The sequence below is a fragment of the Saccostrea cucullata genome, unplaced genomic scaffold (assembly GCF_032062105.1).
Source record: "Saccostrea cucullata isolate Sc308-1 unplaced genomic scaffold, CSIRO_AGI_Scuc_v1 ctg2171, whole genome shotgun sequence".
Classification (NCBI taxonomy): Eukaryota; Metazoa; Mollusca; class Bivalvia; order Ostreida; family Ostreidae; genus Saccostrea; species Saccostrea cuccullata.
This window is the reverse complement of record NW_026929933.1, coordinates 5,836-31,955: the sequence shown is the minus strand read 5'-3', so window position 1 is coordinate 31,955 and position 26,120 is coordinate 5,836. Positions and strand designations below refer to the sequence as shown.

Genomic DNA, 26,120 nt, shown 5'->3' with positions numbered 1-26,120 from the left:
ACAAATGTTTTCCTGTTTAGTTTTCTTTCCGAGACATATAGATTGAAATTTATCGGGATTTGCTTGCATTTGATTATCTCTAAACCACTTAATTAAGTTCGAACAATTTGATTCTAAGGTATTTTTTAGTGATGTAATATCGTCACTTGAGTTTGAAAGAGTGTTGTCATCGGCATAGTTGTAGAGATCACAATCTGACACAAAATGAAAAATATCATTGATAAAAATATTAAAAATAACAGGACCAAGTATTGAACCCTGTGGAGCACCTTTGTACAATTCTAAAAAATCGCTACAAACTTCCCCCAGTTTTACACACTGTTTTCGATTGCTTAAATAGCTTGAGATAAGACTACTAGCTGCATTTGTAAAACCGTATGCATTAAGTTTTGCTAAAACTAAATCATGTGGAATACAATCAAATGCTTTAGATAAATCCATCATAATTTCTGCTGTATATTTTTTATGATCAAGGGCATACTTCCAATCCTCAACAATCTTTAGCAACACACTCTGACAACCATAGCCTGGTCTAAAAGCTGATAACATATCATTAAAATGGCAACTGAAAAAATCAGACAATTGACTATAAATAACCCTTTCAAAAATCTTTGACAATGTAGGTAAAATGCTAACTGGTCTATAGTTTCCTTTTTCAAAAACACTTTGCTTCTTGTGAAGTGGAACCACTTGTGCAATTTTCATACGATCTGGAAAAACATTTTTAGAAAAACAAAAATTTACAATATTGGTCACAGGGTTCAATATGTGTTCATGGCTAAGTTTAACAATTCTAGCTGAAATACCATCAATTTGAGTAGCTTTTTTCAAGCCCAATCCGTTAATGCATTTACTTACAAAGTCATTGTCTACAGGGTGAAAAGAAAAAGATTCAACAGCATCCTTATCTTTGATACTTTTAAATAAGATGAAACAAAGACGTTGATTGATTGATTGATTGATTGATTGATTGATTTATTGACTGATTATATATTGTTTAACGTCCCTCTCAAGAATTTTTCACTCATATGGAGACGCCAGAAAGCACAAAGTGGGATCAGGTGCTTAGGTGAAGAAAGCATCCCTTATTGACAAATCCCACCTCAGATAAGCGGACTTTACTGCTTATAAATCTCATCTGAAAGCATATCAAAATCAATTCTTTTACATACAATACATTTTTAATTTTTCTACTTCAGATGTTACAGAAAAAATAGCAGTTCTAGAAATATTAAACACTTTGTATTTGTGTGGGAAACTGTCAAATTCGATGCCGGAAATTAGATTTTGAAGAATGATTTGTTGGCTATATCTATCAAGAATTATATGTTTAAGGGTCAAATGTCATGAGCGTATTTCTCAATTATTACTATCAGTAATTCTTTAACATACAATACATTTTTTTCTACTTCAGATGTTACAGAAAAAATAGCAGTTCTAGAAATATTAAACACTTTGTATTTGTATGGGACACTGTCAAATTCGATGCCGGAAATTAGATTTTGAAGAATGATTTGTTGGCTATATCTATCAAGAATTATATGTTTAAGGGCCAAATGTCATGAGCATATTTCTCAATTTTTAATTTTTTAAGAAAAGGTTATACATTCAGCTAATTTTATTTAATTTTTGATAAGTGTTTCATTTTAAGTCATTATACTCCGGATAATTTGCTTACATTGCACAAAGATAATTTGTTTTGTACGCGTCTCAAGTATCAAATCATGTTTAAGAAAGAACACTATTACATCTATTGTTCATTTAGTACATCCTTCACTGAATTCCAGATGTTTAAAATTTGGACAAAGATAACATTCTTTATATGAAAGCTTTACAAGTATCAGGGCATCCTTTCAGCGTAAAACACATAACCTTTTAAGGTTATATGAGTTGATAAGATTTCAAAATATCTTTAACACACATAATATAAAGGGCTCCTTTAACCATCCAAAGTTAATGCAAAGATGGGACTTCTACAAGTACTAAGCTTTATTCTGTCTATGTTTCTGTATGGAACATTTGGTGATTCATCTTTAATTGAAAACGAAGCTTCTGATCAAAAAGGTTTGCTCCCTAGTACTGTATCCGGTAAAGCTTCCAATGTCCTACGTGACATTCTGAATCAGGAAAGTCTGGTCCGCTTCTCTATGGTACAAAAAATACAAGGTCTAGTGATGGATGCCGTGGACAGCAAAAAAGATGGACAAGTTATCAAGGCAAAACTCAGTGAGGTGACAAAGGAACTGCAGGATTTGGAGACTAAAAGCCAAATTATTGAGAAAGAAAATATCAAACTTAAAGAAGAATTAAAGGAGGTGTACGGGACAGTGAATGACAATAGAAACTTTACAAAGGAAGAAATTCAGTATCTTGAACAGAGGATTGATAAAAAAGTTTTAGGTCTCCAAGAACAGCTTGATTTGTCAAAAAAGACATTGGGAAGTGACTTGAAAAAAGTCTTACAGACATTGAAGATGACGGAACAGAATACAAAAGAGAAAATAAAGGCTTTAAATGAATCGCAAATGGTTTCCGCTAAAAGCCCGCAAATCGAAATGCTCCAATATCAAATGAATGCAATGAATGTAACATTACAGAAATGCAGCGTAAGCACTTTTTTTGAACGTGTGAAAAAGACAGAGTACGCTTTAGAAAACTACTCCGTCTCTGTAAATGAAACTTTACACACTGTTTGTGGGGATGTTAATGAATCCAGCTGGTTCTTGTCAAAAGGTAAAATATTAAATTCTATTTCAGTTAAGACAACTAAACTGAATTCTAAAGTAAAGGATTGAAGCAAACCTTGAAGAAAGGAACTGTACATTAGAATAATCGTGTAAACTTTTTCTTTTATAAATGTAGATATGATTTTTCTTCGAAATCATTCATGAGATATATTTTAGACATTTGTACACCATACAATATGTATCATCTTCCACATAAACCACAATAATGTTCGAATCTTTATTTGATCAATCTGTTAGTCAAGACGTTATTTGTTCACGGAGATTTTTCGAAATATATCTTCTCTTTCAAAATGATACAGAGGAATTAATTCATCGCACTTTTTCTTTTTCTTTTTAGAATACATTTTTAATTTCTAATCAGAAGATTGTTTTGTTTAAAAAAATAACCATATTAATTCATCAAAACAAATGAAATAAATAGAATTAAATAGAAATAAATACAAAAAGAAACAACATGAATAAATTATAATAAAATACTATTGTTGTTCCTAGAAATAGAAAATAGAAACTTTGAAAAGTTTTTTAAAAGAAGAAAAGATAGGAAGAAAGTAAAATGAAATCATTTCGAAAACTGATTTATTCAAGAGCGGATGTAATGAGGTTATGTGAGATTGCTGACGTCTTTAAATGTCTGCAAGTGGAATTTTCATTGGCCCATTAAATTAAACTCTAGTATGCGAATATGTATGTTATTGAACCTGAATATATACTGGGAAAAACATTTAAAAATGTCATTAAGGTATGTCACTCGTCAGCGTTTTAGAAAAGTTCACGCAGAAGCTTTTACTTCAAAACTACTTATTAAAATTCAATTGTTATAACATATTTAAATTCAACAATGTAAATTTTTTAATATTCAACGAAAAAAACTGCTCAAAAATCTACAAAGAATGAAGATTTATGAGGGACTATTTCTTTTTGGAAGGATATTTGGCAGAAAATTCTGCAAATCTGCACATTTATAAAATTTAATGTAATGGAAATTTAGCCTCACATACTTTTACTCGGAGAATATTTTCCGTTTTGATATTGCTAAAAAATATTTAGTATAGGTCTTAATTTATATTTTTAGACTAAGTTTTACACCTTCCCTCAACAAACTTTTCCAAAAAATGAAAATATATTGAACAAGTCAAGATCAAATTTACACCATTTTTTGCCTGAAAATCACATATTTTAACAAATATTTCAAAATAAACATCACTGATCCCACCTTTTTCTTTCATTATTTTAAACTACTCGATACTTGTGAATGATCAGCACTTAAGTCGTAAACAGTTTGATTGCCTATTTTTTATTGCCTATTAAGTTTTTAAATAACCCAAATATGTTATTTTTTAGTGCAAAAAGGTCACACAATAATTTACGCGCATTAATTTGCAAAATTTGTTTAATGATGAATATTATTCAAACTATTTACGTAAAATAATATTATGTTTATTGCCATGCTTACATCTGATAAAATATAATATGGGTTAAAGTAATTGACCAAAGAGATGAAATTTAAGTGCAAAAATGTCAATTTAAATGTACCGTAGATCAGTAAGATGCACACTGACCCCTATTTTCTTTGCGATTTTGAGTTACACTTTATGAGTACTCATCCAAAATATACTTCTCAAAAAATCCTTGATTTAACAAATTTCAGGAGTGACTTACCTTAAGTTAATAGAATTAAAGGTTATTCCAGAAATTTTTTCAGGGGATGGGGGTTGTGGGGATACATGCCAGCTTATAGATAAAAGAAACCAACTCCAAAGTGGCAAGATATTACAATGTATAAGCCATTAAAGGTACTTCTACTCTAACAATGCCAAAGCAAAACAAATAAATTTATTTAAAAATGGTGAGCAATACATATAAGGTATTTGACCTTTCACTTTGCGAAGTAATTTGCATTCAGTCGTAATAATCGAAAAAAGAGTTGAAAATGTATATTCCTCTTGTTCAGTCATATCCAAATGCTTACTGTGGGTCATTTGGCAGATGTGGATACAAGGTGAATTTGGTTTACACAATATTTATTTCGGAAAAAGGGGATAATTGCAGACAAAAATTCCTAATCAGGTTTCACCACACAATTTCAGTCAGTCCACAATTACTTGAGTATTTTCTGTATAACATTGAAGTTTATAAGTGTCCTAAACATTTATTTGTGGCAATTTTATAATATTTTGCATAGTGCTTCTGAAGGATTGCAGGGAGATTTTAAAGACTTTCCCGAGTTTAAAGGGTCGAGATGGTATATACAGAATATCCGTAGGCTCTGGGATCAAGACTGTTTACTGTGACATGACGACAGATAGGGGAGGCTGGACGGTGAGTACAACTCATAATAATAAATGAGAAAAGATAATCTACTTGTTATAAAATAAAAATATTAAGTATTTTTATTAAGTAAAAATCATCTACTCCGTGTATTAAAAAAAAATGATTTTTAAAGAATTACTCCTATACATGACTTAGAATCCATCTGTGTTTGTCAAGATCTTATAATGAATAATAAAGTAAACAATTCCTCAATTACTCAAGTTTGCTTAGTGTAAAACAAATTAAAAATCAATTAATATGTTTCAGGCTATTCAAAGAAGACAGGACGGTTCTACAAATTTTTACAGGACGTGGTCAGAATACAAACAAGGATTTGGTGATCCATCTACAAACTACTGGATTGGTAAGATTGACTTTTTGCTTTAGCAAAAAAAAAAACTTATTATCTCTAATTAAAACTGTATGTTAATGAGTACATTATCTACTTTAGCATCATTTTCTTTACATCTGGAAGCTTTTCTATGTATTCAAATATCATCTGTTATAGAAAGCAAACACAAACTATACCCAGTATGCACCAATAGTCATTTCCTGTTACTTTTTATAAATCCTGATAAATAAAGCCACTTTAAATGTATAAACACACAAAAAACTATTCGAAAGAAACATATGAAATATTTCTGCTTCTAAATAACTAGATGCTGTCATGAGACAGTAATACCCGCACTAAGGTGTTTGCCTCTAAATGCACACTGCTCTAAAATTAGGCTTTACCAAAGAAAAAGTCAATATAATTTAATAATTTACATAATAGGGCCTCCATGTATTCATCAAATTGAGCATAATATTCTCAAGTGAACATGTGACCCGTCACCATGGGCCTCGATCTTATAGGTACATGTATTTCATATTCATAATTCATTACCAGTCTGAAATTAAACAACAGAATTCAATTAATGATGTAAATTAGGTTTGAAACAAGGGGGGGGGGGTAAATTTTTGGCCCATAATTAAAACTTTTTAAATCTATTTTCTCATATAGATCAACAACAAATATTATTCAAATTAGTTTAAAGCGTTTTTGATGATTTTTTCCAAAATGTACAAACTTTTTTATACTTGATTAGGCAGAAACACCTTGAAAGCTGCCATATACCATTTATACCCAATCAATTTAGTCAACCCCCACCCTTCTCCCATCAACACACACACGCGCAAACACACCCTATTTTCCTGTTTTTGGAAATAGGCCTAGATGGCAAAGTTAAGATAAAACATCTTTTGTAAATAATAATTTTAAATTTGTTCTTATACTGTAAATGTATCTGAAGACCTGCATCACATTGGGCTTGCGTCACGTACCTAACTTAAGTACTAGTTTTACCATTATCATTTTTAGATAGCACTGCACGTGCAGTACTAGGCCTAGTGTTGTGTACACATCATTGCATGTATGTCAGTTGGAATTATTTTGTGTTTAATTGGATTATATTTCATGAAGTTGGAGCTATGGCAGTCGGTAAGTACACGTTTTGGTATAGATTTGGGTAAAATAGTCTGAAATGCAACTGGTTAGGTTAAAGTTTAAAGGATCAAAGGTCATCCGATGCTGCAATAAGACGAATTTCACATTCTAAAGAGTTATCGCCCGTTATCGACGTTACATTCAGTTACAAAATACAGAATTTTTTTCGGAGAGGGAGGGGGGACTTCCAGACCAGAATTTTCTGAGAAGCAAATAAAAGGAGAAGTTATGGTGGTGTCTGTTTTCTAGGGTGGAGGGCATCCAAAGTCTTTTTTATATTATAGTCCTGCAAATTCGGGGGGGGGGATCTCAAGATACACTTCCAGTCCCTGTAAACAGTAATGGCAAATGATCATGTGACTCCTAAATAGTAGGAAACTTTTTCCATTTGACAATACATAATTTTGCGCTTTTTGTGTTATTATGTTATGTAAATTTAATGGTATAAAGGTTTTGAACCCCCTGGAGGTCATCCCCACTCTCCTAATGATTCTAACTGGAAATGTTCACAATATGACTGCATTAAATGAAATAAAAGTGCATCAATAATAAGATTGCTTGACATTTCATTCATCAACCTATCCTCCTAGAATTAGGAATGAAAATCATTCAAAGAGATGGACCACATTAAAGTATTTGTATATAGGCTATTAACATATTTTTTTAAAAATGTAAAACAAGCAGTAGTTTGCATATACATGTCATGAATATAAACAGGGGTCTGGGATGGGGTGAAGGGAAGGATCGAGTTCCTGTCTCTTTACGTCTTAATGGTTGAAAACTCCTAAAATGAATGTTGACCTCAAATCCGACTTGTCCTCATTATTTTTCAAGTGGGGGTGTCTCCATTTGAGTGAAAAATTCCTGAGAGGGATGTTTAACAACAAACAAACAATTAAATGACATAAAAAAACAATATTGATTTGCGTTAAGAAATATGGGGAAAGGGAGGGAACATTATACACTTATTTAATGACTACGAGGTAAACAGTCAAACTGTTGTCCCGAGGTAGTGGGGGAGACCTGGGAAACTGTTGCCCAAGGCCGAAGGCCAAGGGCAACAGTTTCCCAGGTCTCCCCCACGTACTACTGAGGGACAACAGTTTGACTGTTTCACCGAGTAGTCATTGAATAAGTGTTTTATTACCTAACCTACTATATAATTAATTAAATTGGAATAAAAACACACAAACAATCAATAAAAAGTTTTCACAATTGTTTATTCACATACTTGTCTATTAATTAGCTGAATACATAATATAAAGACTAAATTAATATTTTTATTTTAAAGTAATACTTAATAAATTTATTGTTTGTGTGTTTTGTTTAAATTTAATTCATTATAGAGCAGGTAAATAGTGATGTCGTGATCATCAAAACGCTTGAATATCACAATGATGCTTTAACCTGAGTCAACAGTTCATTCTGTGGACCGGTCAACAGTTCACTGTTTCATGATCACGCAAAAACATAAAGTAAACCGTGAAACAGTTCAAAATGCCTAATTATAATTTAGATAGTAAGTTAGGTAATAATAAATCTTATTTGTCTGTCAGTCTGGCCATCTTTGACAGTATGTGCATCTGTCACAATAAATTTAACCTTGATCATAACTTTTGAATAATATGAGATAGGGCTTTTATATTTCACATGTACATTACCACAAAACTTTCTAAATGTACTATGATTTTTTAACCCAAGTGAGACCTTGACCTCAAAATTTTACCTACTTTCCAAAAAATAACATTTTAAATTAATCATTTTGAAAGAGAAAAGATATGGCATTTAAATTATACATGTATATTACATCTGAAAAGACTTTTCTAAATATATCATGACTTTTGACTTTCTGATCTTGACGTAGAAGTTTAACCTACTTTTCAAAAATATTATATTATATATTTATATATATATATAACTTTTGATTGAAAAGAGATGGGTCTTTCATATTTGACATGTACTTTACCTGCAACAAAATATTTCGAGCATGCGATGATTTCCCCCCTTTGACCTAATTTTCATAAAGTGACATATGATAGGGATGCATATTTGATACACAATCTGCCATAAATTATGGCATCCCATTCACTTAAACACAGAAAGTAAAGGACCACAATTCTTTGAATTTGCATGTATAATCTTGATATGGAAACATCCTCATATAATGTATATTCAAGTTTTTTATGCTACGCCATGATTAGGAATACATGTATTAGTTTTTGTCATGTCCGTCCTCCACCCTTCCATCTGTCTTTCCATCGAGCTCAAAGAAATTACTTTCTAGATATTTTATCAAAGTTCATATGCTGATGCATATACTGATGTAAACTATCCAACTGTGGCAATATTTTTTATGCGCCCGGATCGATAGATCCCGGGCATATATTGTTTTTGTCCTGTCTGTTTGTCTGTTTATCTGTTTGTCTGTTTGTCTGTTGTCAACTTTAACTTTGGCCATAACTTTTGAACAATAAGAGATAGAGACTTCATATTTGGTATGCATACTCCACTATTAAAGTCCTTTCAAATGACATCAAGGTCAATGACCTTGTGACCTTGACTGTGACCTATATGCTAAAAATAGCTTTTTCCACTGTTTGTCATAACTTTTTAACCATAGGAGATAGGGACTTGATATTTGGTATGCATACTCCTCTAATAAAGCCCTTTCAGTTGACAACAAGGTCAATGATCTTGTGACCTTGACTGTGACTTATATGCTAAAAAAAGCTTTTTACACTTTTTGCCATAACTTTTGAACCATAGGAGATAGGAACCTCATATTTGGGATGCATACTCCACTGATTAAGTTCTTTCAGATGACACCATGGTCAATGACCTTGTGACCTTGACCGTGACCTAGATGCTAAAAATAGCTTTTTACACTTTTTGCCATAACTTTTTTTACCATAGGAGATAGGAACTTCATATTTAGGATGCTTACTCCACTGATTAAATTCTTTCAAATGACACAATGGTCAATGACCTTGACTGTGACCTATATGCTAAAAATAGCTTTTTACACTTTTGGCCATAACTTTTAAACCATAGTAGATAGGGACTTCATATTTGGGATGCATACTCCACTGATTAAGTTCTTTCAAATGACACCACGGCCAGTGACCTTGTGACCTTGACTGTGACCAATATGCTAAAAATAGATTTTTTGATCTTTGTTTCCGCCGGGTGCATAGTGTTTCACAAACACATCTTGTTTACCTTTACTTTCCTTTGACCTTTACTTAACTTTTCTTAAAATTAGTGTTTAGCTTTATTTTAGAGAAACCATAATGATTCAAGTTGTGTTATGAAACTTCACATGATGATACATACTGATGTAAGCAATTAAAGCTTTACAATGCTTCACTCTTTTTTACCTTGACATTTCCTGTGATCTTGACCTCACTGTCTTAGACTAGATCAGTTTTGAATAAACAGTTCAAGATATATTAATCAAACTTCATATGCTAATACATACTGATGAGAGCTATTATTGCATTAACTTATTTTGACCTTGAATTTTCTTTTGACCTTGACCTCACTTTTTAAAATATGTGTTTATCTAAGTTTCAAATAAACCATTAATTATATTTTTATCAAAATTCATTTGATAATAGTAAATTCACACTGATGTAAGCTTTTCAGCTAGAACAACATTTTGACCACAACCTTTCCTTTGACTTCTCTTTTCTTAAAACAAAGTGTTAAGCTCACTTTTATTAAATCATTAAAGATATTTTTATCAAACATAATAAGCTAATATGTATTAGTGAGAGCTATTCAGCTGCATCAAAAACTTCATCTTGCACATTCCTGTGACCTTGACCTCCCTCCTCTTTAATATGTATTTTGCTTAGTTTTTAAGAAATAATTTAAGACATTTTTATGTTTAACATGCACTTATACATAATTTGATGAGAATTTATTATCTATATCCAATTTATTTATATTTTAGTTTCAATTCTGAAAAAAAAAACTGTTTAAGATATTTTCATCAAACTTTATACACAAATAAAAATTTTAGTTTTTAGTTTTTAGCTCACCTGAGCTGAAGGCTCAAGTGAGCTTTTCTGATCATATTTTGTCCGGCGTCCGTCTGTCTGTCTAGCTGTCTGTAAACTTTTCACATTTTCGACTTCTTCTCAAGAACCACTGGGCCATTTCAACCAAACTTGCCACAAAGCATCCTTGGGTGAAGGGGATTCAAGTTTTTTCAAATGAAGGGCCATGCCCTCATTCAAGGGGAGATAATTGGGAATTAATGAAAATTTAGTGGCATGTTTTAAAAATCTTCTTCTCAAGAACCACTATGCCAGGAAAGATGAAACTTATGGGTTAACATCCTCAGGTAGTGAATATTCAAATGTGTTCAAATCATGACCCCCGGGGGTAGGGCAGGGCCAAAATGGCCGACTAAAGTTTTATATAGAAATACATGTATATTGGAAAATTCTTTAAAAATCTTCTTCTCAAGAACCACTGTGCCAGGAAAGATGAAACTTATGGAGTAACATCCTCAGATAGTGTAGATTCAACTTTGTTCAAATCATGACCCCCGGGGGTAGGGCAGGGCCAAAATGGCTGATCAAAGTTTTACATAGAAATATATAGGAAAATTCTTTAAAAATCTTCTTCTCAAGAATGACAAAGCCATAATTCATCAAATTTATATGGAAGCATCCTCAGGTAGTGAAGATTCAAGTTTGTTCAAATCATGACCCTGGGGGTAGGGCGGGGCCAAAAAGGCCGACCAAAGTTTTACATAGAAATTTATGGGAAAATTCTTTAAAAATCTTCTTCTCAAGAATGACAAATCCATAATTCATTATATTTATATGGAAGCATCTTCAAAAATGGAAGCATCTTCAGGTAGTGTAGATTCAAAAATTTGTACAAATCATGACCCCAGGGGGTAGGGCGGGGCCAAAATGGCCGACCAAAGTTTTACATAGAAATATATGGAAAATTCTTTGAAGAAAAGCAAATCCATGATTGATCATGGGATTACTTTTGGATTTTAACTTTTCAATTATAAACCAATTTCTACTTTTTCTTAGCTTCAGTACTCAGGTGAGCGATGTGGCCCATGGGCCTCTTGTTTAATGTACCATTAGTAATACACATCTGGCGGGACATTCATGTCCTATAGACATATTTCTAGTTTTTCAAATCATCACCTCAGGCTAGGGTCAGGCCACAATTAGGGATCAAAGTTTTATTTAGGAATAAAAGGAAACACATCTTTAAAGTTCTTCTTTTCAGGAACACCAAGAGCATGATTAATATGGAAATATTCTCAAGAGGTGTAGATTCAAGTTTGTACAAATCATGACCACCAGGGTTAGGGAGGTGCCATATTATTCCAGCCCCTTTTTGCCATCCATATGAAAATTCAAATTTTGAAACCATTTTTACACATACACAAAACAAACCAATCATATTCTAAATGATCATGGTTTAAAGCTATTGCAGCATAAGATATTAGGGAAGTTCTTGAAAGCAGGGTGATTAAACATGTCAAATATATGTAAAAAAAAATATATATAGAAATTCTACCTCGATTTGATCCCCATCCCCCCCACCCCCGGGCAAAATGAAAATTCCGAAACCTTACTGCACATCTACATGACACCACCAACCATCTCTTAAAATATGATAAGGCTGCTGAGTAAAATGTAGAAGGAGTTCAGGGAAGAAGGGGCTTTTTGTATAAAAAAAACGTCATTTTTTCGCCCCACATTTGATCCCCCGGGGCAAAATCAAAATTCCGAAACCTTACTGCACATCTACATGAAACCACCAACCATCTCTCAAAAGATGATTAGGCTGCTGAGTAAAATGTAGAAGGAGTTCAGGGAAGAAGGGGCTTTTTGTATAAAAAACGTCATTTTTCGACCCCCATTTGATCCCCCGGGGCAAAATCAAAATTCCGAAACCTTACTGCACATCTACATGACACCACCAACCATCTCTCAAAAGATGATTAGGCTGCTGAGTAAAATGTAGAAGGAGTTCAGGGAAGAAGGGGCTTTTTGTATTAAAAAATTCATTTTTCGACCCCCATTTGATCCCCTGGGGCAAAATCAAAATTCCGAAACCTTACTGCACATCTACATGACACCACCAACCATCTCTCAAAAGATGATTAGGCTGCTGAGTAAAATGTAGAAGGAGTTCAGGGAAGAAGGGGCTTTTTGTATAAAAACGTCATTTTTCGACCCCCATTTGATCCCCCGGGGCAAAATCAAAATTCCGAAACCTTACTGCACATCTACATGACACCACCAACCATCTCTCAAAAGATGATTAGGCTGCTGAGTAAAATGTAGAAGGAGTTCAGGGAAGAAGGGGCTTTTTGTATAAAAAACGTCATTTTTCGACCCCCATTTGATCCCCCGGGGCAAAATCAAAATTCCGAAACCTTACTGCACATCTACATGACACCACCAACCATCTCTCAAAAGATGATTAGGCTGCTGAGTAAAATGTAGAAGGAGTTCAGGGAAGAAGGGGCTTTTTGTATAAAAAACGTCATTTTTCGACCCCCATTTGATCCCCCGGGGCAAAATCAAAATTCCGAAACCTTACTGCACATCTACATGACACACCCAAGCAACTCCCAAAGGATGATTAAGCTACTGTGAAAAATGTAGGAGGAGTTCAGGGAAGAAAAGTGTGACAGACGGACGGACGGACGGACGGACGGACATGAGTAACAACAATATACCCGAACTTTCTTTCGAAAGTGCGGGTATAACTAAAAAAAGATGCAAAAAGTCGTCAGCTAATTTTGGATACACCTACAAAAATTTGCTTCATAAGATACCTGTAATCATGAAGTGTGCACGAGATTCAAGATCAATCATTTCGAAGATCCTACTTTTGCCTAATATTCGACCGAGGACACGTGGTACAACATTTATTTGTGCTATACAATACTGTATTAAAAAGAATAAATAGATATCACCATTTGCAACAGATTTTAAAAAAATAAAGATATGCAGGACATAGAAATATTTATAGAGCCAAGAATTCTTTGTAATTTTCTTTTGCAAATTTAAAGAATGACTTTTAATTACATATTTTTTTCCATCAATTTTGCTATCAACCTTGTGGGTACTATGGCTAAATACCTGATTAAATCTTAAAATAATTATGGATCAAAGTATTAACTCGAGCTTGTTTACATCTTTTTCTGGACTCTCTCAAACATTTAGTGAAGCTGGAATTATTACACCTAATGGAGTGAGTATACCAAGTTTTTTGAATGTGACTTTTAACAAATACAGCATAACTGTATCATTTCAACAAGAAAAATATGCCACTATTTTGAACTATTTGGAAGAAGAACTTAATGCAATTAAAGAAGTAGGGAAGAGTGGTCAGATTTTCAAGTCTGTGTGTAACACTGTGACAGCAACACTCTATTCTGGCACCAGCGTCCTGCACATTCAAGGATCGTCGGCAAAGTCGTGGCTGGACAAATTTCTTCATGACATCAAAAACTATAACAGCATTAGTAGTATGTTGGGACAATCTATTCCCCAAATGTCATCAACGCCTGTGAAAAATGATTCTAGATCTCTTCTGACAGCCAGTACTGACAATTTTCAAAATTGTACACAGTGTGCAGGTACAATACAAGCCCTACAATCGGCTGTCCGTGAGTTAGCACATGAAATAAAGGAATTAAAAGAGAAACTCAGATGCAAAAAACAACCCCACTTTGTTGGACAAAAACACACAGACACTTTTTAAGGTAGTGAAAAACAAGGAAACTGATGTGCAGGCTTTGAACTCTTTACCACAAAATTCTGCATCTCGACACACACAGTGTGATTTTACGGCCAAGGAAGCAATATATACATCAGATTTGGGTACAAACACGGAACCATGTATCAACCCCACACCTGCAAGTACACCTGCAAGATCCTTTAAACAAAAGAAAACTTCTGGTGAGGCCAAACTTATTATAGGCAGCTCTTTCTTACAAAGGGTGAGAACAAGGGGACTACAACAAGGTGTCCATGTGAGAACCAACAGAGGGGCCAAGCTTTCCGGAATGAAGTCAAAATTACATCAAACCGCTGTTGAAGATTACTCTCACATAATTGTCCACGCCGGGGAAAAATGATGCCTCATCTCCTAGACATATAGATGCTGTTGAACATGACGCCGTAGAAATCATCAAAAACATCAAGGATCGGTCGCCAACTACCAAAGTCTATTTCTCCGAAGTTTTACCGAGACGGGACATAGATGTTTCATATGTGAATAACACGCTAAAATACGTTTGTGACGAGTATGGAGGTTTGTTCATTTCCAATAAGAGTGTATTCAAAGAGGTCAACAATGCAATATTGGAAAGATGGGATACACCTTTCCATTAAGGGAACTTCAGCACCGCTTAAACAGATCAACAACGAAGTTCCGATTTTACGTGGCAAGGGAGCACAAAGGGACAACGGAAATTCCATCTTTAGCCAGTCTGTAACGTGTTACTTCTGTGGTGAACATGGACATACCTCATCCCACTGCAGGCACGGCCGAAAACTAGATTGCTGGAACTGCGGAGAAACTAGGCCACAAGACCAAATTCTGTGTGTATTAGGTATTAGGCAAGGAATGTAGAGCCGTTCACGACAATATAAATCTACACTAAATTCAAATAGATATTCTATTCTAGGCACTGTATGTACTGAATGTAACGATTTTCAATGTTCTTGTTTAAATCAAACTAACAACTTTGTTTATAATACCTCTGTTAAATCTTAATTGCCTAGAAAACCATATATTAAGAATAAGACTCTCTTGGACAAAGTAAGAACTTCTCTCAATGATGAAAGCTCAATTATAGAATCTACTAACATTACTCCTCTTATGATAAACTCATTCAAATCTGTTTCACAAACAAAAAATCAAGTTCTTAAAACCAATAACGAAATTCATACTTCACAAATGCCAAAAGATTCAGGATTTGGATTGATTAAGAAAGGTTTACGTTTCGGAAATTTAAATATTTGTCATATTATTCCTAAAATGGATGAAATTGAACTGTTGCTTCAAAATCGGCAATCTTTAGATATATTAGGATTTTGTGAAACTTTTTTTAGTGAGCAAGTAGGAAATTCAGAACTGTTTATTGATGGGTTTGTTTTTGAAAGAAAGGATCTACATTAAAGGCAGGTGGTGGAATTCTTATTTATATTGCTAGTGATATAACATATAAACGTAGAACTGATTTTGAGATCAGTAATATTGAGACAATCTGGCTAGAGATAAATCTGAAAAATTCAAAACCTATATTTCATTGCTCTGCTTATCGTTCACCATCTGCCCCCTCCTGCTGGGCGGAGGATCTAGCAAGGGAGGTGAACCGTGCCTCCTGCTGTGACGATACTGATATAATTTTATCAGGTGATTTCATTATTGATCTAATGAAAGACCACCCACAATACTGGACATCTGCTTTAGAGAAGTTTGGACTTTCACAAATAGTTACTGTTCCTACTAGAATAACAAGTACATCAAGTACCTTAATTGATCATTTTTATACAACGAAACCAGAAAACATATGCGAAACAAATGTGCCCCCTATTGCTATATCTAACCACTACCCCGTATGTTTGACACGGAAAACTAACTGTATACAGCGTAGAGGAAAACATACCGAAATCCAATATCGTGATTTTAAACAATTCAATGAAAATAAGTTTCTAAGAGATTTAGAAAATGCTAATTTTAACTCTCTTCTCGAACTAAAAGACACAAACGAGATCATGAATAAATTTTATGAATTATTTAATGATATTCTTAACAAGTATGCCAAAGTAAAAACTAAAAGAGTCAAGACTGAAATTCGACCTAAATGGCTTACACAGGAAATAAATGATGCTAGACATTTACGTGATACATACCATCTACAAAGAAATTCAGAAAATTACAAAGAAATGTAAATGGAGAAATAAAGTCACACAATTAATAGATCAAGCCAAATCAAAGTATTACAAATCAGCAATTGAAGAAAGTTCAAGTCCTAAAGAGATGTGAAGTTTTTAAACCATTTGGCATCTGAGTCAAAAAATTTCACACCTACCCGTATAACACAAAATGGTTCGGATTTCGAAGATTTACAGGATATTGTTGATATTTTTAACAAACACTTTACTGAAATATCATGTAAGTTATTAGCAGATATGTCAGTACAAAGTTTTGATTCAGAATTATTAAATAAATATACAGAAACTAAACTAGGGAAAGAAAATTTTTTGAGTATAAATCATATAAGTGAGTTCGAAGTATTAAATATGTTGAATACACTTGATGTAAACAAGTCAGCAGGTATAGACTTGATTGGACCTCGTCTTCTAAAGCTTTCGGCAAATGTTATATGCAAATCTATTACACATATTATAAATACTAGCATCACTAATGGAGTATTTCCATCCCGTTTAAAACAAGGAAAAGTCACTCCAATTTTCAAAAATGTCGACCATGCAGATCCAGGGAACTACAGACCAATATCCATTCTTCCAACATTATCAAAATTAGTTGAAAAACACATAGCCAATCAGATACGTAACTTTACCTGTAGTTTTGATCTCTTACTTAAATCAAAATCTGGATTTCGATAATTTCAATCATGTCAAACGACTCTAACAAAACTTACAGATAATTGGCTACAAGCTATGGACCAAGGAAATTTAGTAGGCATAACTTTCATCGATTTTAGCAAGGCATTTGATTTGGTTAATCATGATATCCTTATAAATAAACTTCAATCATATCACTTTGATCAAATGGCTATAAAATGGTTTCAATCTTATTTAACGTCAAGGTCTCAGTGTGTAAAAATAGGTACATACTCCTCTGATTTTCTGCCCGTCACAGCAGGAGTGCCCCAAGTATCTATCTTAGGTCCCCTATTATTTTATTGTATATAAATGATCTCCCTTTACATGTAAATAGAACAGATATTGATATGTTTGCTGATGATGCAACCTTACATACATATAAAAATATAGAAGGTATTGAGATTGCCCTAAACTTTGATTTGTGTGAGATAGAAAATTGGTGTTCCAAAAATCAAATGGTGTTAAATACCAACAAGACAAAATGTATGCTCATGGGAACTCAACAAAGAAAATCAAGAATAAATTCTACTGAACTAAATTTATATGCTTCTAACAAATTAATTGAAAATGTTGAATCTGAAAAGCTTTTGGGACATATTGACCATTCATTGCGCTATAATTATCATATTGACTGAGTTTGTAAATCTTTGACTTATAAATTGTATACTTTACGCAGAATTAAAAAATTTTTTCCCTTACACACGAGAAAACTATTTTATAATGCATACATTCTGCCTTCTTTGAATTATTGTCTTACTATATGGGGTAATGCGCCAGATGGCATAGATAGAGTTTTTAAATTGCAAAAAAGGGCAGCCCGGATTATTTTAGATGTGGCTTTTGATGCCCCTTCACTATCATTATTTGAAAAACTTGGATGGCTGACCATATAAGAGTTAAATGATTTTCATAAATATATATTACTATACAAAACACTTCATGGTATGGCACCAACTTATTTAAGAGATTCCTTTGAATTTATTTCTTCTAATAGTTATGTTCTTAGATCTGAAACAAACTATGACCTTCATCTACCGAAATATCGAACAAATCAATTTAAGAATTCTTTTCATTATTCCGGTGTTCATTTATGGAACAAATTACCTTTGCATATCCGTTTTTCACCAACTGTACAAACTTTTCGTAAAAATGTAGAAAAATTCATTATAACATGTCCCAACTAAAAGTCATATAATTCCATGTTCTTGAATCGATCTGTATATGTCCTTGTATTTTCACGTCATTTTGTATTATTTATTATAATATTGTACAATGTTTTAATAATTGTATTATTGTGAATGTGTTTAGAGGGCCCCAAGGAAGACTAGTGCATTGCACTAATCGGGTTACCCTCTTTAAGGTAGTCCGATCCTCAGGTTTATAAAATTAGCAGTTAAGTAATCAAAAATACTTATAAAAGTATCTCTGAAACCACAAAGTTATGTAAATTTATCCACAGTATTTCTTTAACGTTCAAGATTAAAGTTACTCATATTATATAGGGAAAATTGTCAAATCTGCAATATTTTTGCAGAAAAAGCGAATTGGAATATCAGCAATAGATTTTCTATTTGCAAATTGATCAAGAAATATATTTTAGGTTAGAAAACGATAGCTATCCAGGCATTCAGAGAAATTGTCATTATTTTTGTATTGATTTGGTATTTTTAGTCTTCTATTTCCGTCATGTATTCTAGAATATATAGTGTAAAAGGCTTTTGCTATCATTGCAAGACACCACAAATCACTTCTCATTTCATATCATGCTAATAAGCATTGGTATCTAAGACTGGATTAAGGAAAATCTTACTTCTCTAAACTGTATTATTTTTTCTCCTTTTATAGGGTACAAATATCAACTTTCGGAATATCTTTTCTAGGACTTACAAACACCTTGAATCTTCTATAGATGAATAAAATGAAAATTGTTGCAAGAAAAAATTCCATTTTCAAGCTTCATTTTGATGCATTTCAAATTAAATATTAATTTTTGGAGTTATCCTTCCTGGCTGAGGATCTGATATCCTTAAATAAAGTATTATTATTATTATTATTATTATTATTACAATAAGAAAATAATCAAAATGTGTTTCAAGAAAAAGTAGGAGAATGGATCATAGAATTTTATAAACAAAGAACGTAATTAAAAATAATTTCAAATCTAAGAAAAAAATTCCTTTCGACGTGTAGGATGAATATTAAAACAATAAACCATGTGACACAGATTATTTTACCTGGTGAGGGTAGAACTTTACCATAGGTTCAGAGTATTTACACAGATACAGTTTTTTAAATATCTTTCAAAACCAAAAATACCCAAAATAATTATTTTTAGATGTATTGCCCAATCAGAAAAACAACATAAATAATTATAAGTCTAAGAAACAGGATATTAAAGATTTGATAATGCAGAACTTATAAAAAGGGGAAGGGGCTTTATGGTCTACTTTATATATAGTTACAGTCGCTATTATAGTTTACGTTATCTGCTTTTAAACCCGACGCACCTTCTTCATAAAAACACTTCCAAAATTATAATCTTTTCACAATAAGCCAATGAATAATAGTCTTTTCTTGGACCCCCAGAACAACTTTTTAGGACAATTTAAATTACATTAAATTAAAGAAAAGTCAAGTGTCCTCTCCACATGCAATTAAATTGGAATCAGTATAAATTCAACCGCAAAAAACATAAGCAAGCCTCTCTGTGACCTCTATCATTTAGTTGTCAAAAAGATAGTCGCCAGTGCAAATATTATTCGCCAGGTAAATTTTTCTTAGACACCAAATGTTAAAACATATTATAGAGACATGTCCATTGCTAAGTTTTAGTACTCTATTCTGCTCTTTATTTTAAAAAAAATGAAAATGTTTCTAGTTCAGCAATTTGACGATCACCAAATCAACTTAATATGGTGTCCAATTTGGCGACTTAATTAAAATTTTAGGCGCCATAGCTACTTCGCCAGTAGAGCCCTGATATGTTAAGTCGAATTCTTCTGATTCTTCTGTAATAAAACGTCGTCCGCGTGGCGCAGTGGTTAGAACGTCTGCTCTGTATGAAGAGTCGCGAAGTCAAGAGTCAATCCTTACGTCACGGGTTCGAATCCTACTGTGGGGCGTGGAGACCGGTCCTTCGGATGACCGAAGTCCCGTGTCGCAATAGGTGCTAGCACAAAAACGATCTTTCCTGCTCAATGACCTTGAGTGCCGAACATAAGACAAATTTTGCAGCTCTCCAAAGGCAAGTGGTGGCGTCTCCAAATGAGTGGAAAATTTTTGAGAGGGACGTTAAACAATATACAATCAATCAATCAAACCAATAAATCAATTAATATGTAATAAAACAGACACATACAATTAACTGCTGATCAGTTATACAGAGCATTACTCCCCATACATTTGTCTTGTGCCAAACATTCAAGTTTCAACGAGTTTCATCATTTAATCCAGTACTATTTATCAACCCAGCAAGCAACAACTATGCTAGTAACAAGTATAAATATTCAATGATGCAGACAGTGAATATTTAAACTTATCAATTTATCAACTGAAAATCAATTATACTTCTCATTTCATATCATGCTAATAAGCATTGGTATCTAAGACTGGATTAAGGAAAATCTTACTTCTCTAAACTGTATTATTTTTTCTCCTTTTATAGGGTACAAATATCAACTTTCGTAATATCTTTTCTAAGACTTCCAAAGACCTTAAATCTTACAAAGATGATTAAAATGAAAATTGTTGCATGAAAAAAATTCATTTTCAAGCTTAATTTTGGTGCATTTCAAATTAAATGTTAATTTTTGGAGTTATCCTTCCTGGCTGAGGATCGGATATCCTTAAATAAAGTATTATTATTATTATTATTATTATTATTATTACAATAAGAAAATAATCAAAATGTTTTTCAAGAAAAAGTAGGAGAATGGATCATAGAATTTTATAAACAAAGAACGTAATTAAAAATAATTTCAAATCTAAGAAAAAAATTCCTTTCGACGTGTAGGATGAATATTAAAACAATAAACCATGTGACACAGATTATTTTACCTGGTGAGGGTAGAACTTTACCATAGGTTCAGAGTATTTACACAGATACAGTTTTTAAATATCTTTCAAAACCAAAAATACCCAAAATAATTATTTTTAGATGTATTGCCCAATCAGAAAAACAACATAAATAATTATAAGTCTAAGAAACAGGATATTAAAGATTTGATAATGCAGAACTTATAAAAAGGGGAAGGGGCTTTATGGTCTACTTTATATATAGTTACAGTCGCTATTATAGTTGAAGTTATCTGCTTGTAAAACCGACGCACCTTCTTCATAAAAACACTTCCAAAATTATAATCTTTTCACAATAAGCCAATGAATAATAGTCTTTTCTTGGACCCCCAGAACAACTTTTTAGGACAATTTAAATTACATTAAATTAAAGAAAAGTCAAGTGTCCTCTCCACATGCAATTAAATTGGAATCAGTATAAATTCAACCGCAAAAAACATAAGCAAGCCTCTCTGTGACCTCTATCATTTAGTTGTCAAAAAGATAGTCGCCAGTGCAAATATTATTCGCCAGGTAAATTTTTCTTAGACACCAAATGTTAAAACATATTATAGAGACATGTCCATTGCTAAGTTTTAGTACTCTATTCTGCTCTTTATTTTAAAAAAAATGAAAATGTTTCTAGTTCAGCAATTTGACGATCACCAAATCAACTTAATATGGTGGCCAATTTGGCGACTTAATTAAAATTTTAGGCGCCATAGCTACTTCGCCAGTAGAGCTCTGATATGTTAAGTCGAATTCTTCTGATTCTTCTGTAATAAAACGTCGTCCGCGTGGCGCAGTGGTTAGAACGTCTGCTCTGTATGTAGAGTCGCGAAGTCAAGAGTCAATCCTTACGTCACGGGTTCGAATCCTACTGTGGGGCGTGGAGACCGGTCCTTCGGATGACCGAAGTCCCGTGTCGCAATAGGTGCTAGCACAAAAACGATCTTTCCTGCTCAATGACCTTGAGTGCCGAACATAAGACAAATTTTGCAGCTCTCCAAAGGCAAGTGGTGGCGTCTCCAAATGAGTGGAAAATTTTTGAGAGGGACCTTAAACAATATATAATCAATCAATCAAACCAATAAATCAATTAATATGTAATAAAACAGACACATACAATTAACTGCTGATCAGTTATACAGAGCATTAATCCCCATACATTTGTATTGTGCCAAACATTCAAGTTTCAACGAGTTTCATCATTTAATCCAGTACTACTTATCAACCCAGCAAGCAACAACTATGCTAGTAACAAGTATAAATATTCAATGATGCAGACAGTGATTATTTAAACTTATCAATTTATCAACTGAAAAGCAATTATACTTCTCATTTCATATCATGCTAATAAGCATTGGTATCTAAGACTGGATTAAGGAAAATCTTACTTCTCTAAACTGTATTATTTTTTCTCCTTTTATAGGGTACAAATATCAACTTTCGTAATATCTTTTCTAAGACTTCCAAAGACCTTGAACCTTATAAAGATGAATAAAATGAAAATTGTTGCATGAACAAATTCATTTTCAAGCTTCATTTTGATGCATTTCAAATTAAACATGTCAAATATTAATTTTTGGAGTTATCCTTCCTGGCTGAGGATCGGATATCCTTAAATAAAGTATTATTATTATTATTATTATTATTATTATTACAATAAGAAAATAATCAAAATGTTTTTCAAGAAAAAGTAGGAGAATGGATCATAGAATTTTATAAACAAAGAACGTAATTAAAAATAATTTCAAATCTAAGAAAAAAATTCCTTTCGACGTGTAGGATGAATATTAAAACAATAAACCATGTGACACAGATTATTTTACCTGGTGAGGGTAGAACTTTACCATAGGTTCAGAGTATTTACACAGATACAGTTTTTAAATATCTTTCAAAACCAAAAATACCCAAAATAATTATTTTTAGATGTATTGCCCAATCAGAAAAACAACATAAATAATTATAAGTCTAAGAAACAGGATATTAAAGATTTGATAATGCAGAACTTATAAAAAGGGGAAGGGGCTTTATGGTCTACTTTATATATAGTTACAGTCGCTATTATAGTTGACGTTATCTGCTTGTAAACCCGACGCACCTTCTTCATAAAAACACTTCCAAAATTATAATCTTTTCACAATAAGCCAATGAATAATAGTCTTTTCTTGGACCCCCAGAACAACTTTTTAGGACAATTTAAATTACATTAAATTAAAGAAAAGTCAAGTGTCCTCTCCACATGCAATTAAATTGGAATCAGTATAAATTCAACCGCAAAAAACATAAGCAAGCCTCTCTGTGACCTCTATCATTTAGTTGTCAAAAAGATAGTCGCCAGTGCAAATATTATTCGCCAGGTAAATTTTTCTTAGACACCAAATGTTAAAACATATTATAGAGACATGTTCATTGCTAAGTTTTAGTACTCTATTCTGCTCTTTATTTTAAAAAAAATGAAAATGTTTCTAGTTCAGCAATTTGACGATCACCAAATCAACTTAATATGGTGGCCAATTTGGCGACTTAATTAAAATTTTAGGCGCCATAGCTACTTCGCCAGTAGAGCTCTGATATGTTAAGTCGAATTCTTCTGATTCTTCTGTAATAAAACGTCGTCCGCGTGGCGCAGTGGTTAGAACGTCTGCTCTGTATGTAGAGTCGCGAAGTCAAGAGTCAATCCTTACGTCACGGGTTCGAATCCTACTGTGGGGCGTGGAGACCGGTCCTTCGGATGACCGAAGTCCCGTGTCGCAATAGGTGCTAGCACAAAAACGATCTTTCCTGCTCAATGACCTTGAGTGCCGAACATAAGACAAATTTTGCAGCTCTCCAAAGGCAAGTGGTGGCGTCTCCAAATGAGTGGAAAATTTTTGAGAGGGACCTTAAACAATATATAATCAATCAATCAAACCAATAAATCAATTAATATGTAATAAAACAGACACATACAATTAACTGCTGATCAGTTATACAGAGCATTAATCCCCATACATTTGTATTGTGCCAAACATTCAAGTTTCAACGAGTTTCATCATTTAATCCAGTACTACTTATCAACCCAGCAAGCAACAACTATGCTAGTAACAAGTATAAATATTCAATGATGCAGACAGTGATTATTTAAACTTATCAATTTATCAACTGAAAAGCAATTATGCCCCCTAGCCCCCCTCCCCCCCCCCCCCCCCCCCCCCCCCCCCCCCCCCCCCCAAATTCCGACGATTATGTTTGTGAAACACTGATGCCCCCGTATGGCAACATAGCAAAGATTATACTTTTCTTAAATGCATACTCATTAGAAATACAATTCTGAAATAAAAAATATGAAAGAAGGCCAGGGTTAAAGTTTTTTTCGTAAATTTGAAAATCTCCAAGGTCAAGTTCAAATATCAAAGTTATTGGTATTCAGTGAAAGGTCTTGCCACAAAAAATACATATGTGAAGTATAGAAGCCCTAGCCTTAACCCTTCAAAAGTTAAGGCCAAGGTTAAACATTTTAAAAGTAAGTCAAACTTCAAGGTCAAGGTGAAAGGGTCAAAGGACTTGCTATCAAATGAAAGAAGTTGTCACAAGGTTTAAATATGTAAAGTATGAAAACGCTAGCTCTAACCCTTTTTAAAAGTAATGGTCAAGGTTTGCTTTTTAAAAGTAGGTCAAACTCCAAAGTCAAGATCAAAGGGTCAAAGTTCTTGGTTTCCAATAAAAGGTCTTCTCACAAGAATTATGTATGTGGCGTATGAAAGCCCTAGCTCATACCGTTCAAAAGTTATGGCCAAAGTTAAAGTTTTTTCATAAGAACAGAAACATAAAAAACAATATGGAAAATGACAGTCTTAATATTGTAGATAATGAAAAACAACCATAAGAATTCAGTTTTCCTTACTGCTTTTTTTTTAACAATTTCTCACAAGATTGTCTAGCAATACAATATTTATTTACATGAAAATACTAACAAATCGCATTATGCATTACATTTATAAAATAAGTATTAAAAAGATTGTTTACAATAAAGTCAATTGCCTGTTGTACTTTTTTTAAGGAAATGACGCAATCTATGAGTTGACAAAGAACAAGAACCAGGAACTCCGGATTGAACTGCAAAGTTTTGATGGCGCTGAAGCATATTCTCAGTACTCCACATTTTATGTTGGAGATAAATACAATAAATACGTACTCACTGTGTCGGGGTATTCAGGAACTGCAGGTAGGTCTACTCATAACGCAGTTTGAAATTTAAATTCTGCTTATAACACCCATTTGACTGGATAGAAAAATTAATTTACATTGTGTAAAGGGTGTTGTTTACCTCACACTTGACTTATATCAAGTAATTTGCTTGATGTCACATGTTTATGTTGCATATTATGAAGACATTTTTGACTGGATATTATCTTAATATTAACATGTAACGATGTTGTGAATATTTTCTCATTAAATTATAGATTATAACAATATCAATACTCTGTTCTAGGTGACAGTTTAAAGTATCACAATGGAATGAAATTTACCACAAAAGACAATGATAATGACAAGAACTGTGCTACACAATATCACGGAGCCTGGTGGTACAAATCCTGTCACCACTCAAACATGAATGGACAATATGCACATTCTGCTGTGTCTGGTGGTAAATACGCGGTATGGCAGGGCTGGAAGGGTAGCGAAGCATTAAAACAGACCATGATGATGATCAGACACAAAAACTAGAGAACGTTTATTATCAGATCTGACATAGATATCATTACAAATCTGATATTTTATTTTGACAAACGAATGACAACTTCATGTTGCTTTCGTATTCACGTATAGATTTTTAGACAATTACAGTAAGTTCCTTCTTCTTCAATATTTCTACCACTGAATTATAGATTTTCTTCCAAGAAA

At 33.0% G+C, this 26,120-nt stretch overlaps 1 protein-coding gene across 1 annotated transcript; it reads left to right on the top strand.

Annotated features, from left to right (window-relative positions):
- Positions 1 to 1,593: 1,593 nt before the first annotated feature.
- LOC134282485 (fibrinogen-like protein 1) lies at positions 1,594 to 26,120 on the top strand. Its single transcript, XM_062764892.1, has 5 exons — positions 1,594 to 2,733; positions 4,930 to 5,066; positions 5,325 to 5,421; positions 25,276 to 25,440; positions 25,708 to 26,120. Exons 1-5 carry the CDS (start codon positions 1,965 to 1,967, stop codon positions 25,941 to 25,943), a joined length of 1,404 nt encoding a protein of 467 aa, XP_062620876.1. The 5' UTR covers positions 1,594 to 1,964; the 3' UTR covers positions 25,944 to 26,120.

What these genes read in the sequence shown, in the direction of transcription:
- LOC134282485 (XM_062764892.1), top strand. Translation starts at nt 1,965, where the DNA reads ATGGGACTTCTACAAGTACTAAGCTTTATTCTGTCTATGTTTCTGTAT. An exon ending in CAGATAGGGGAGGCTGGACG is followed by an intron (nt 5,067 to 5,324) that starts GTGAGTACAACT and finishes AATATGTTTCAG; the next exon opens with GCTATTCAAAGAAGACAGGA. An exon ending in GGGGTATTCAGGAACTGCAG is followed by an intron (nt 25,441 to 25,707) that starts GTAGGTCTACTC and finishes ACTCTGTTCTAG; the next exon opens with GTGACAGTTTAAAGTATCAC.